This window comes from Falco punctatus (genome assembly GCF_963210335.1).
Source record: "Falco punctatus genome assembly, chromosome: 4".
Lineage (NCBI taxonomy): Eukaryota > Metazoa > Chordata > Aves > Falconiformes > Falconidae > Falco > Falco punctatus.
In genome coordinates this window covers 72,076,083-72,091,604 of record NC_137583.1, presented here as the reverse complement: position 1 = coordinate 72,091,604, position 15,522 = coordinate 72,076,083, and the positions used below count along the sequence as shown (strand labels likewise).

Here is a 15,522-nt window from a genome sequence, read left to right as displayed (position 1 = left end):
TTATCAACGTAACATTAATACTATATGATATGTCTAGAAACTATACAATGGAACAGAAGGACCAGTATGTTGACTCTGATACATCAAATTATTCAGTGTAATTGAGATAAGGGTATTGCAAATAAATTTGAAATCCTGAAAGTAATGTTGGGGCCAGGAGTTAGGAGGGAATTGAATTCCAATGATCATGTAATAAAGACAAACATAAAAAATACAGTCTAGTGGTTTTGAAAACAACTGTAACTAAGCCAGAGCAGTGTAGTGAGCAGCTCTGTGAAAGTATCTCCTCAGAATTTAATGACAGTCAGAAAATAAAATAAAATTCAGCAGCAGTAGAAAGGAATGGAGATAAATTAAAAATGTGAAAATTATTATATAGTTTTAAAATATAACTATATATTGAATAGACAAACCTCATTTAAGGAAAGAATTTAAGAGAAACAGAGTAGCTGCAGGACAGGAAATGGAGAGGTGAATAGAAACATTTCCATACAAGAAAACAGACTTATAGAAATTATATTTGACCTCTTCATTGCACAGGAGACGTTCTGAAAGTGAACACGGTAAAACTTTCAAAAGAATTATAACACAAAGCCCTTGGTGGCTTTACTAATCAATTATTAACGAAAATCTGTTAAATAGAAATGTGAGGATTTTTTTAAATAATGTATTTATGCGATGCAATAGACTGTAGAAGCCTATGAAATCCTGTAGCACCAGGTAACATAAAAGGACATGACTTCACATTTACATGTGTATCATAATATTCGCTATTAGGTTTTTATAGCTATAATAAATAAGATAGAGTTTTTATTCTTTAGGGCTTGTGCTATGCATTATACTGGAAAGAAATTTGAGATGTAGACATGTTCTCATATATTATAGCATGAATTGCTTCTTTCAGGGTCCTCTATCATTCTTGGAAATATTCCGATTCTTGTCAGAAACAGGATATTGAACTACATTAAGTATTAATTTGATAAAATATAAGTATTCCTTTGTTGCTTTTGAATTGAAAATAACTTAAGAAAGCAGTTAATGATGACAACTCTTCACAGGGATTTCTTTTAATGTTCTGTATCTACTTGATCTTCTTTTGTGCTTCATAATTTGTTTTCCCCATTTTTTCTAAAAAAAAATATAATAAAAAATGTCTCTTCTCTAATCCAAGGACCTCTTATGTTTTATTTTAGTTATTGTTTTGCATTTCTGCAATCCATGTAGAACTTTTGATCCCATGTTAGATTAGAGATTATCTTCTAATTACACACTCTGTAATCCATCATAAACACATTTATAACCAGAAAAGTGTTCAGTAAACTGAAGTTACTTCTTGTATTGTAAATGGTACTGCTCCATTCCTCTGTTTTTTCATTCTTTTACATTTACATGCAAGAGTTATTCAAAGGGATACAAGATCAGCTGTCACAGTATTGTAATGCTTGCTTCAAAGTTTGGCATGTGGAATAGTTCAAAAATTTTCACTACTGATATTTTTCTTGGTGCCTTTTAATTAAATTGTGTTTGAATCAGTAAAGTCAAGGGCTATTCTGAATGCTAGTGATGATGCTTAATTTAGTAATTAGGGTAATAACCATAGCAGAATGGGTCTGCAGTCACCTATTGTATACTTGATGTTATTGTTCTTGCTTGCAGATACTTTTCTATTACCATATGTACGGAGCTCACATTGGATCATTGATTGTCTACCAGAGGACTATGGCGAAACACGAAAACATTCTCCTTAATCTTACTGGAAACCAGGGAAATTTCTGGCAGCGCAAGGCACTGATCCTGGCTGGAGATGGAGATGATTTCCAAGTAATCTTTGAAGGGGTAGCTGGAAAAGGTCGAAAAGATGGCATAGCACTTGATGACCTCACATTTTCCAGGGAGTGCTTACCATCCCAGGAGTTTTTACCAGCAGAACCCACAACACTGCCTCCAACAGGTATGTTCCTGCTATGGACAAACAGTCTACATTAAGTCTGGAAAGAATGAATAGCAGCATTGCTTTCACTTTTTTGTCTCTCCTTCAAAAAAGAAATTGAATACATAGCTTGCTAAAGACATGTTGAAACTAACATGCTTTTAAGTAGCTCATTGAAATTACAATAAATTTTTTTTAGGAAATAATTGTTTGGGTACTGAGTCAACACTTGTGAATCTGCAAGACTTAATGTCCAGCCATGTATACTTAGACAATGCCCGGCTTAATTCAGTGGGATTTATTTATCAATACTTTTATAATATAGTTATTGTAAAACAAAGAACTAAGAGTGAAACAGAGCCAATATGGATAGATTGCAGTAAAACCATCAAGCTTTAATGCTTTATGGCTAATGGGAATTCCTACTGACATGTTTAGGTACCATATCCATCTTCTTCCTGTGTGGTATGGTGCCAGCACTGGTGCAATTGTTTTCACCATACTCACTTTCTGCACAAGGGAAATAAAACTCAGGAAAATTTTACCCAAAATAGTAATGTTCTGATGGGGATGGGGATCCCAATAACTCCAAGGTAGGAGCTGCTCTTGAAAGCATTGATGTTGTTCATTACTGATATTTGCTTGGACACAAATTATGAAGGAGAAACTCATTCTGACAGAACAGGAGAAATCTCTTTCCATCTTCTAGATTTATCACCAAAGCTACTGAAATGTAAACCCCCAAAGTGGAATTTAGGAGATGCATTTTGTTCCTGGGCCTACTACAAATTTCTTGCATGGCTAAGGCAAGTCATTTTGTCTCACTTCTCTGTCTTTCTGATCAATAAAACAAAGTTAATATTTCCCAATGTCAAGAACTACTGGGAGAATGGGTCATTAATTTATGTGAGCTGCTTTGCTTTGTTACTGTGGCTAATGAGTAGCTTTCCCCTTTAGGACATCATTAAGCACTGCTCAGGCACTGGGAAGTAAGACTGATGTGACTACATCAAACCCAAGAAAATTCACTGTACTTTGTGCATAAGACAAGCAGGAAAGATATGGGCAATGTTTTCCAGATATATCTCTCTTAAGTTGCCAGTTACAGTATGTTGTATTGGCTTCCTACTTTTGTCAAAACATCTACAGAAATTTATTGCAAATGAGATTGGTATTTTAAAGTTCAGCTTTATATGAATGTTACCCCAAGAGGAACACTAGTTGAGATTTCTGATTCTTTATTTTTTATGTTTTCAGACTCTCTCCTCTTAATGGTAGATGCAGGTCCCTGTGGCAGTATTAGAAACTTTAAAGCTTTGGTTTTGATAGTAAAGGATGTTCCAAAACACTTTTATGGTGTATATAATAAAAAAGATACTAAAATTTCAGGAAAAAGCCACCAGAGACTTTTTTCTTCATGTAGCTCATCTAAGATGTACTTTGTGAACTTTGTAGATTCACAATGCTTTGAGATAATGGTCTAAATTCATCCTTATAGTGAACTATCTTTTCTGTATCAACAATTTTCACTTGTCCCAGATAAGAATTTACATTAGCCACTGAGGGTTCCAACTTACAGCTACTATTTAGCATTGATATCTCTTTGTATCATTGCCTGAAATGTGGGCTTAGGAACCCAAGTATGAAATCTACTCTTGCCTACAGAAATGTTCTCAACAGTGGCAAAATGCATGCTGGAGGCCGTGGACAGTGCTCTGTGGTATAACTTCATAAGCTAAAGTCAGCTAGAATGACTATGATGATCAACTACAAAAATCTGGACTCAGACTTCTCTGCTTATATGCAGATACAAAGGAGAATTTAATCAAAAGTGAAACACATCCATTGCTCAAATGTTTCAGTGTTTCTAAGGATGAAGAACATCATGCAGCAGAAATCTGTTCCTTTCTTGTCTCCAGCTGAAGAGAATATTTGTTAAGAAAGTTGTAAGGTTTTCCCTCTAAGAGAGAGATTCTTAGCTTTCAAGGTCTATTCTGATAACATGACAATGCAGAATTCATACTGATGCATATTCTTCTAGCTGGTTAATATGCCTCCTCTGCTATATTTAGACATCCTTTTCTCAGGACTCACAAGGAATGTCTCCTTCATTTTAGGTACTCAGAATAGCACAGCGAATTGTAACTGTCACAATGTTTTCTTCCCCTCCTTTTAACCCAAATGAAGTTTGGTTATTTGGTGGTTTTTGTCACAATTTGAAGAGTTTACTTTGTAATTTTTGAGACATACCAATCTGCAACTAGTATTCTGCATACTGAACAAATGTGATTAAAAAAAAAAAAAAAAAAGATAAAATTCCTTTTGGTTTTAAATAAGAATTAATTGTAATGCACACATCAAGGGAGGTTCTTCCAAGTCTTATGAGCAATATCAGTGTGTAAACAAGTATAATAGGGTGCCCCGTGCTTGTTCTTTCTGCACATAGAGTGCTCTGGCAATGGATGTAGTGTAAGGACTAAATATAATAGAGTTATTAAATGTTCCCATCTGTGACAAAGACTCACTGTTCAAAAGAATTGTTCCCTGATCCTACATAGACTCTCTGAAGTTTTAAACATTTTTTAAAAATACATTTTAGGTAATGTGTGTTTTTCTTCTGGGCAAACATGCAGTAATAGTTAAAGGCTGAAAATGAGCACTGGACAACTAGAAAAAAATTGTTTTGAAAGCCAGCATTGTCATTTTCTGTAGACTGACAGCATGCTGTAGACTGTCCTCATGACTCTGCTTAGCAACAACAATGCTGAAGTAGAAAGCCACTGAGCGCCACTTAAAATGCTGTGCCAGAGAAACAATAAACATCATTTTAGACTGGCGCTTATCAATCTTCACTGTATGAATAGTGATGTATGGTGGAATATTGGGTTTTGTTCATGTCCTACAACAGTACTGTGTGTAGGAAGATACAAACACAGTTTTGTTCTAACAGTGCTGTTCATGCCTGTTGGTGTGTCTGTGGTGTGGGCAGATTCTCAGGTTAGACTTTGCCCCCAGTAAAGGTCTTTATTGGGTTTGTGTGGCAAGGTTTTGTTAGCAGGGGGGCTACAGGGCTGGTGTCTGTGAGAAGCTGCTAAAAGCTCCCACTATGTCCGATAGAGCCAATGCTAGCCAGCTCCAAGACGGACCACTGGTGGCCATAGCCAAGCTCATCAGTGGCGATGGTAGCACCTCTGTGACAGTGTATGTAAGAAGGGGGAATGTTGCTGTGCAATAGCAATTGCGGCCAAGGAGAAGAGTGGGAATATGTGAGAGCAACAACTCTGCAGACACCAAGGTCAGTACAGAAGGAGGGAAGGAGATGGAAGCAGAGATTCCCTGGCAGCCCCTGGTGAAGCCCACGGTGGGGCAGGCTGTGGCCCTGAAGACCAGGGAGATTAATGGTGGAGCAGACATCAACCTGCAGCCGGTGGAGGACCCCACGCCAGAGCAGGTGGATGCCTAAAGGAGGCAGTGACTCCATGGGAAGCTTGTGATGGAACAGACTCCTGGCAGGACCTGTGGACCCATGGAAAGAGGAACCCACACTGGAGCAGGTTTTCTGGCAGGACTTGTGACCCCATGGGGGACCCATGCTGGAGCAGCCTGTTCCTGAAGGACCACATCGCATAGAAGGAGCCCATACTGGAGCTGTCTGTGAAGAACTAATTGTAGCCTGTGGGAAGGACTCACGCTGAAGAAGTTCATGGGGGGACGATGACCCCATGCTGGAGCAGGGGTAGTGTGAGGAGTTCTCCCCCCAGAGGAGGAATGAGTAGCAGAGACCTGTGATGAATTGACTGCAATCCCCATTCCCCATACCCCTGTGCCACTGGAGGGGCAGGAGGCAGATAAATCAGGAGTGAACTTAAGCCTGGGAGGAAGGGAAGGGTTGGGGGAAGGTGGTTTTAAGATTTGTTTTTACAGAATCATAGAATCATTTAGGTTGAGATCATAAAGTCCAACCATGAATCCAGAACTGCCAAAGTCCATCACTAAACTATGTCCCTAAGCACCACATCTACGTGTTTTTTAAACACATCCAGGGATGGTGATTCCACCACTGCCCTGGGCAGCCTGTTCCAATGCTTGACCACTTTTTCAGTGAAGAATTTTTTCCTAATAACCAATCTAAACCTCCCCTGGCACAACTTGAGGCCATTTTCTCTTGTCATGTTGCTAGTTATATGGGAGAAGAGACCGACCCCCACCTGCCTACAACCTCCTCTCAGGTAGTTGTAGAGAGCAATAAGATGCCCCCTGAGACTCCTCCAGGCTACACCACCCCAGTTCCCTCAGCTTCTCTCATTAAGATTTGTTCTCTAGACCCTTCACCAGCTTTGTTGACCTTCTCTGGACACACCCCAGCACCTCTACATCTCCCTTGTAGTGAGAGGCTCAAAACTGAACATGGTATTTGAGGTGCAGCCTCACCAGTGCTGAGTACAAGGGGACAGTCACTTCCCTGGTCCTGCTGGACACACTATTTTGGATAGAAGCCAGGATGCTGTTGGCCTTCTTGGCCACCTGGGCACACTGCTGGCTCATGTTCAGCTGGCTGTCAACCAGCACTCACAGGTCCTTTCCCACCAGACAGCTTTCCAGCCACCCTTCCCCAGCCTGTAGTACTGCATAGGGTTGTTGTGACCTTCAAAGATGGTAAACTCTCCCTTTTTCCTTGATTTCCAGCCAAAGCTCTGTTCAGCCAGGCTGGTCTTCCCCACTGTCTCATCTTTCAGCACATGGGGACAACCTGCTCCTGTGCCTTTGAGGCTTCCTTCTTGAATAACGTCCAGCCATTCTGGATGCCTTGGCCCTTCAGAACCATCTCCCAAGGGACTCTGTCAACCAGGCTCTGAAACAGGCCCAAGTCGGTCTTTTTCTTGTTTCCCATTCTGTTCTATTTGTGTATCTCATTGGTACCAATCTACATTGACTTGATTGGTAATAAATTAAACTAATCTCACCATGTCGTATCTGCTTTGCCTGTGATGGTAAATGAATGAGTGATCTTTCCCTGTCTTTATCTCAACCCACGGGCCTTTAATTATGTTTTCCTTCCCCTGTCCAGCTGAGGAGGGGAGAAATAGAACAGCTTTGGTGGGCACATGGCATCCAGCCAGGGTCAATGCACCAGAGTTTCCTCTGAAATAACTTAGACCTTCCTATGGACCTGGCAAGCTTTCAGGATTGTGTAGGTCAGATAGCATATTCTCCCCACGCTTAACCACTCTTTCCATTATATTTCAAAGATGCAGTGATAGCTATTTTCTGTATGCTTTTTTCAATAAAAGGGGGTTAATAGTGTTCAAAGCCATGGCCTTTCCAGGAGGCATTCATACCCTCTTCTTCTTCTTGCAGTAACCATGATTTCAAAGGGAGTTATACAATCCCCTCAGGAATGTTCACAGATGAAGATACTGTCTGACTCTGTCCACAAAATGTGAGACCATTGGCATGACTCATATTTTACACTTACATTTTTTTACAAAGAGGCGTAATGGATTTGACAACAACTTCTGTGATCTCCCAGTTTGCATGTTCTCTCTCTCCTTTCCCTCTCTTCCCTCCTGAAGTGTTGTTACTGGCTGTAAAAATGGCAGATCCCTCCATCAGAGTTTCTGCTCATGTCTCCGTAGCACTTATTTGGGAATACAACAGCGGCCATGGGCTGCCTGGTCAGATTAGCAAGCTACAATGGAGAAAAAAGAGAACTGATGGCTGTTGAATTCAGTTTTGTAGAGAAGACAGTTGTTATTTCCAGCAAATTAAAAGAGATTCACTGAAGTGTTGCACGTATCTTAAAGAACACAGTGATACTCACAGGAGATCACATTGAGGTCCATCTCTACTGGATATCCTGTCTCTAATGCTGTTAATGAGATGCTGAGCAAAAATCAGAAAAGGAAAGGCATATGTGGTGGTTCCTCCTGATGTTCCTAATATTTCTTTTTTGGAAGGCCTTATGAACCAAATGTGGTTTTGCATATGTAGTAAACCTTACTGTATTTGCCTTCTGTGTAGAGTCTAATTTCCCTGGGAACACATTCAGAAGTTTAGCCCCTCCTCTACTTTTGGCAGAAACTTGTACAGGTCTGCTGCTTGCTGAGAAACTATTCAACAGATGTTTTCCTTTCTCTGATTTTTTTTTTTTCTTTTAAATCTACTATAATCTTTTAAGATTAGAAAATTAGGTCTTTGTAGAGTTTAGGAAATGAGTGAACAGTGGAATGATACTGTAGTAAAATGATTATTTTTCTCTTTGCTGTTTCCTGAAAAATCCTGAAGCTTTTTTTTTTTTTTCTTTGCACTGCACTTTGCACTTTTTGAATATTGGGCTGATGTGTTTCTGGAGCTATCTTCAGTAGTTTGCTGTGTCACTCTTCAGTAGTGGTGGTGATTTGACCTCATCACCCATATATGAAGACAGATTTTGTTGGGTTCTGTGTAACTCAATTAACATTACATTACATTGCAGGATGCAATTCTTTTGCCAAACTGTGGGTGCTGAGCTCCATTGTAGTTGTATAAGATACCTGCTTGGGGCTGGCAGCTGTGTTACAGGGATGATAGGAAAATCTAACGCCCTGCAATGATAGCTGTCAGGAAGACTGCCCAGTGTATAAAAAGGGCTTAGTACTGTCACTTTAAGCAACTTCATATCACATTTTTTTTTCTATTATTCATAGTTATTCCTAGCTCATATCACCTTGGAAAACTTTTGTTTGTTTTAGTTAGTGCTTTTTTCCACACTATTTTTAAAATTATTTTAGCACAAATGTCTAATTAAAAAAAAAAAAGTTGTAAAATTAAGCATCATAGCTGAAATTAAAGTGAACACAGGCAAAGGAAGACAATAGTATGAAAATCAGATTGCTGAAATCTTTTCTTTTTAAATATTATACTTTATACTGTACTCTAAAGACCAAAGGATATTGCTTATTTCACTCTTTTGCAGATATAATTAGATTTATAGAAGTCTACAGAGACATAAATAGAAATAACCTTGGTAGTTATTCTAACTAATATATAATTACAAGAATGAATACATTTTATGCTTCAGTACGTAATGTGATCTCCTACTGAAAAGCGGAAGAAATATCTCCTTGTGCGCAACTGATTGAATAACTAAACATTTATATCTTCCTTTGTAGCAAGCAGCGTTGACTGTTGTCTGAGAGAACATGGTAGAATGTCTAAACCACTTTAAAACCAGTTCTGGGAAAAAACAACCAAACAAACACAAAACAAAAAATCAAGCCTATCAAGAGTACTCATAACTTCTGATATGCCCCTGAACTTTTGGAAGATAGAATATACTTATATAGTTGGCTTAATAGCATACAGCAGGTTGTGAAACTTTTTCTTAATTAGTACCTGAACAGAAACAGACTGTCCAATGTATCTAGAATTAAATTCCATGCAAGCATAAATTTTCATTTTCACCTATATAATATGAAAAGAGAAGTTCATGGCTATAGTCTAGACTTTTAAAATAAAAAATGGACATGTTTAATTTTTTTTCTCTCGTTTCTGGCGCAAGATACAACTGTTCCATATTTTTCAGAAAAAAAAAAAAAGGTGGAAATACTGTAGAATGAGTAGATTGGTTTAGTAGCTGGACATAAAGCTAAGAGTAGTCATGCAAACAGGTGACTTGAATTAAACTTCTACATATATTGTCCAACTGTTATGAGAAAATTTTCCTTTTATTGACAGTGAAGGAGATAAAATATATAGCCTGGATTTTTATGTTTTAGTTTCTGATTCTGTGAAGCTTTCTCCAGCTACATTCCAAGTCCATGCAATTATAATCACTGTACTTTATCAATTTAATTGGAAATATCTGCCTTTGGTCCACCTATTTCATTCCACAGTTTATTCTTTTTGTTGGTAGCTAGGACTCTCTTTTATGTCCTTTGTTTTTGAGCTCTAGCCATACCAGATTGTATGATGGTTTAAAAATAATGTGTTCGTTTGTTAAACTAACATAAATAAATAATTAAATAATTCACATTTATCTATACTAGTCTAATTTACCAAATAATTACAAAAATGTAGCATGGGTTGTAATTTTAAGGATACATAGGAGTTACAAATAGTTTTTTTTCCAACATTCTGTGGGGATTTAGGATACATTTCCGTCCCAAACAGATTGCATTATTTGCATATAAAATAAAAGTACAGAAATTTGCAGAAGTTTGTCATACTTTATTATAATTTTGTCCCAAAGAAACAAAATGTTTCCCCTAGGTATTCCCAAACCTAATACCTTGAATGTGAAAACTCAAAGACTGTTTGGATCAGCAGTCCGAGCAGAGCCTGGACTGGGTCCATAATGATTACAGCTCTAGAAGCTGGACAACAGAACATGGTTAATATCACCAAAGGTCCTTGGAGGTAGGGCACTGTCAGCACTGTTTTTCTGTTTTGTGAAACAGTTTAACATCTCCAAAATTTGCCTTAGCTCTTGGGTCTCCACAGACTAGCTGCTAAGAAGTATGTCTGAAAGCAGAAGTTCAAATAAGTATCGGGACAGAAGAAATGAATTTTCAGTGCTGGCAGTTTGAAATGAGTCTCTGAGCAGCAGGTGAGGGCAGGTATTTTTATCTACATTGTCGCATGAAATGGTGATACCTTTTGGCAATGGGTAGCTGGGGTATGGGAATAACTTTTCTAACCAAAGGCAAAATGTTCCTACAAGTGCAAGATGAATTTCTGATACTATATTTATAAAGAAGAACCCTGTTAAGACCCCTGCTGTTTTATTTTCTCCTTAGTAGAACAACTAAGCGAGAGGACTTTTACCAAATCTAAGCCTTCCTAGGACCATCAGTGATACTGACGTTATTAGCTCAGACATTTATTTCCCTATGTGTTATGTACCCCATACATGGAGCCTGCCTCTGCTTGGTTAAACTGAGAGTGTGAAAGCTCTAACCCTGCTTTGCATTCTGAGAGCGACCTAACAAATTACTCTTAATGAAGTTTAATTGTTACTTTTTCTCACACATCTAAAGGTAGAGAAATAATGCTACAGTACAGGATATTCTTAGACATATCAAGTGTTTTTACTATTAAGTCTTGCAACAGCAAAAGTGATCTGAAAAAAAAGTTATATTTCACAGTATCTAGTCCCATTTTACCTTTAGTGCAGTACAACTTTGCTGGGCATTTGAATTGTCTAGACACCTTGGAACAAAATGTCCATGTGTGGTTCAGACTGCAGGCACATGTGTGCTGCTTCCTCTCTAACTGCAGGAAACAAGCTGAACTTGAAGTAGCCTTTCAGCACATACTTAGCAATAGTCACTTTGGACTGTATTTTACTTTTCTAGTTACAGTGTTTACATTTTCAATGGGGTATACATTAGACAAAGAAAAAAATTATTTTGCATAGGATATTTGCAAATTTTATTTGAAAGCTCAGTTTATATATTGTGCTTTATATCAAGGAAGATTTGAGGCAATTCACTGCACAGCTTCATTTTCATTCTGTTTGATTTTGTTCTCAAACTTTTCAACAGAATATGCCTCCCAAGTAGAATGATATTGTAGCTTTCACAAGATACCTAACTGTCACAAGATGTGCCTCATAAGCTGTTTAGTGGTAGGATAAATACAGTTAATAAATAAATGGTGAAAGGACTGTTAACCGTCAAAATATGTAAAGCATTCTTGAGCGTGGAAGGACCACACTCAGTTTATGCTCAGAAGTTAGATCACTTCATGTGCATCATACAAGGAGAAGAAATCGAAGAAATAAAAATTTTTAAAAAGTGCTTTTTTGATCTGTCTTCTAGCTACCCAGAATACAAGAAAAGGTTGTGTCACCAATAACCACAGAGGTTGTCCTGAAGAAAAAATGATGGGAGGTTATTAACAGAGACTGCATGGCCATCACTGAGCATGGGGGAAAAAAACAGCAGATTTTCCTCTTTAGCTAGACAGGAGAGGGAATGTATGGGTGGACTGCAGAAAGTAAAGATTCTTTCCTCCACCTTTCTGTTTTAGTAAACACTTTTATATGCAAGGAAATCCCTTAATATTTCTGTGCTGCATTTTTAGGTATCTAAGTGAAAAATAAAGTTGGGTGGGGGGAAGGAGTGATAAATAAAACCATCTTAACATGCAGAATGAATCTTTACTTAAAGTATGTCCAATTTTTATCTGACTTAATCTAAGACCTGAAATATTTAGAGTAGGATTCAGCTCCAAGTTAAGACTCAAATCGGTGCCTTGTACATCTAGGTGTGCTAAAGGTGTGTCAGGTACATAAATTCCAATTATAGTAGGTGTACTATATTGCTCTTTTGCTGCCCAGACACTGGACACAATAGAATTGCACAGGCATCTGTTGTGTTTATGATGCAGTAGGGAGTTTAAGAAATCCCCACAGTGCTGACAGGTATATAACAGGATGTAAGGAAAACGTAAGCCCTTCAAGGGTAGCAGTTGGTGACAAAGAATGATGTCTTACACATTTTGAAGAATGCCCCCAAAATCTCTAAATTTCTATTTTAGCATGATCATTCTTTGCAGTCCAGCGGTACTACCAACCAGATCTTGATCAGTTTTAATGACAGTTTAGACACTTAGGTTGCCTAAATGTAAAGATAAAAGTATATTTCCTTTTGTCAGCCGAATGCCACCTAACTTTTATTTCAGAACTCTTTTTGCCATAGATTTTGTTTTGGTTTATTTTTTTCATCATCTCTTACAAGTCTCTTTCTTTTCCCAGGCTGGTTTAGATTTGCTTTAAAAATGTTTTTTGAGTTGCCTTACTGCTAGTTTAAGCAGAAGTGATGGCCAAGTAATGAGCAGTTAGGTTGACAGCCTCAGAGTGCTAGAAGATATGGGGTATTTTTCATCATACTGGTGCAGTATCTCATCTACAGGATGGGACACATGCTTGTTTAACTGTAGACTATGCAGTTGATGTGGGATGGCAGTGCATTGTGTCCTTGCCCTATGATGTCTCCTGGTCACGTTCAGTGGCTGCAACCTGCCACTCTTGGTGCCTCTATTAACATATCCCTTGCACACGCACCTCACAGAGTGAGATTTTGTCTCCATTAGATCTTTCTGTTCTATTCTAAATCTTTTTGGAATCCTCATGCTTCTTTCACCTACTTTTGCAAGGTGTCAGCTCAGGCCCTTAGCCACTCTTTCTGTTGTCTACTCAGACCAGGTCATTGGCATTTTTGCACATGGAAATGCATTAAAATTGTTGCACACCTAGATACTGCAGGTATTCAAGACTGAGGCTTTAAGGAGACACTGATTTCGATTTAAGACACTGGACTCACACTGAATGGTCTGTGGCAGGTAATACTATGGAAACTGATGCCTTCAGTATTACTGTGCAAAGGTTTCACAGCAGAGGTTGTAGATGATGGCTGATACCAGATCAGCTTCAGAGAAAAATTTAAAAGGTCAGAATATTGCCTCCAAAATACTAGAAATTAAGAGGATAGAAATAATTCATAGCTGTTATGGGAGAAGGCCTTCACATAGACTTTCTTGTTTAGTCTGTGTTTACTTCTTTTTTAAAGGGCTTTGGTGTAATTGAACTAAGATAGACTGTAATTTTCTGTGTGTTTTACTCAGCTCTGCCATGTTTTACAGACACTTAGTACAAGATTTTTATCTTGATAAAAGTATTTATGAATTGGCTGCATAAAGTTTTATATATGACATCTTTACTTTGATGCTATTACAGCTCAGCTTGAGCATATGTAAACATCATTTACATATTTTGTCTAAGACTAGAATGTGCCTTGTTTGACAGAAAGGTTTCTGAATTAGTATTTGTACCAAATGTAATTTTATAAGGCTGAATTAAGTTACCCAAATATCTGTATTCTAACAGATGCTTTTGCAGTTGTGTAGGATATGATATTCTCCAGTTTTCTTTTTATCATCTCGTTTTTACAGAGCTGTTGGCAACTATATGGCGTTGTAAGAAAAACTTGAATTGTTTTCCAAACAGATGAAGTAGCTTCCATAATTCTACTGCTCAAATTCTGCTGGTTTATTGTTTGTTGGTTTGGTTTGGTTTGGTTTTTTATTCCAGATCTTTTCACTAGTTGAATGTGTGCATACATGTGTAGAACAGTATAGTTTATGAGCACATATTTTGTTGAGTATTATCTGGAACATTTTGTGTAACCTGATAGAGAATGCATAAGAATTTAAAGATGTGACATCAACAATTCTTTTATTAGCATGATGAAAACTGACTTGACAAATTATCTTCTACAAAAAACAACCTACTGTATGCAGTGAATTTGGAGATGATGTGGTAAAACAAGGTATTACATCAGGAGCAAATTGATACCAATTTCAGTGAATGAGACTCAGATTGTCAAGTGGCAGTATCAATAGCAAGTTATAATTATACCATGGTGATAAACTCAGGCATGATTTTGATGATAAGCTTTTAAGCATACTTATCTCTTATTCATAATTCTTAACACAAATATTTTAGTGGGACATAGAAAACATAATTAGGATGATAGATAACAAGTTACTTTGTTTACTGATCAGGAATAAAGAGTAGCTGGTGCAGCAAATAAAGATTCGCTATCCAAGAAACTTCATTGTTATGCTTAACTTCTTTGCAATAGCATAACAAATCCTCAATAAATACTATTTTAATTGAAAATCCTGCCTATCTCTTTCTGCAAAGAGGAATAGATCCTTTCTGTAGTAGAGCTATATCTGCTCTGTTGTGCCAGGCAGGGACAGAGATGGTTTCATACACACCCTGCAACTTACTACTTTTGGAATCAATTTCTGTGAAGGATGCTTATGTGATTCTGTGTAGTGACTTTTAGGAGATGTACAGATACATCCAAATGTAAATACCCAAAAAGATGACTACCAAGTAGATGTTATACATTGGTCAAAAAGCTATTCCAGTCATGAAACTAAAGTAGTAAGGCTGCTATAACACAGAATTATTACAAGTCTTTCCTTCTGTCCATGAAGAATAACCTAGGATTGAGACTCTTGAGTTTTGAGAGATTCACCTATTAGTGGAGATAAAAAGTTCTAGGAGCTGAAATTGTTAATCTGAGAGCTTGGTTAGACAGGTCAGTATTCTAGTGCATACAAAACATGATCTACTGATTTGTGAACTTGGAAAGACTCAGAGATGTATTTTAGATTTTTAAAATTTGAATTTGGATGCCCAGCTTCAAATTTATGAGACCTAGTTTGTCTCACAAAGCAGAAATGCAACAGGAAAAATCTTTGTCATGATTTTGCCACAGCCATAAATATAAAATTATTCTTCTGTATTTTGAAGTTGTCTAGTGTTGTTTGGCTAAGCTTTGAAAGAAGATTGGGATAAGAAAGTATTCAGCTTTTGTTGTACTTCCAGATGAAGATTTAGGCCAGGTAAATAGGAGGTTTTTGAGTAGCATTGGTGTTTGGGTTTCAGATCTGCTGTACTTTCTCCTGTGTTTCCCTTACCTTCTTTTCTGAGCTAAGGAGAGCTGAGTGGCAGAGCCTGCACACAAATCAGTGCATCTGAACTGGTCATGAATAAATTTAGACTAGATGCCAAAATGGTTCATTATCTGAAAACA

General features: G+C 37.6%; 1 protein-coding gene across 1 annotated transcript in view; it reads left to right on the top strand.

Moving 5' to 3' along the window:
• Window positions 1–15,522, top strand: part of MALRD1 (MAM and LDL receptor class A domain containing 1) — a 298,926-nt gene that overhangs the window by 123,865 nt on the left and 159,539 nt on the right. The window contains exon 25 of the mRNA XM_080382356.1: window positions 1,657–1,951. Coding sequence (XP_080238482.1) covers window positions 1,657–1,951 — 295 coding nt within the window. The remainder of the gene's footprint in view (window positions 1–1,656; window positions 1,952–15,522) is intronic.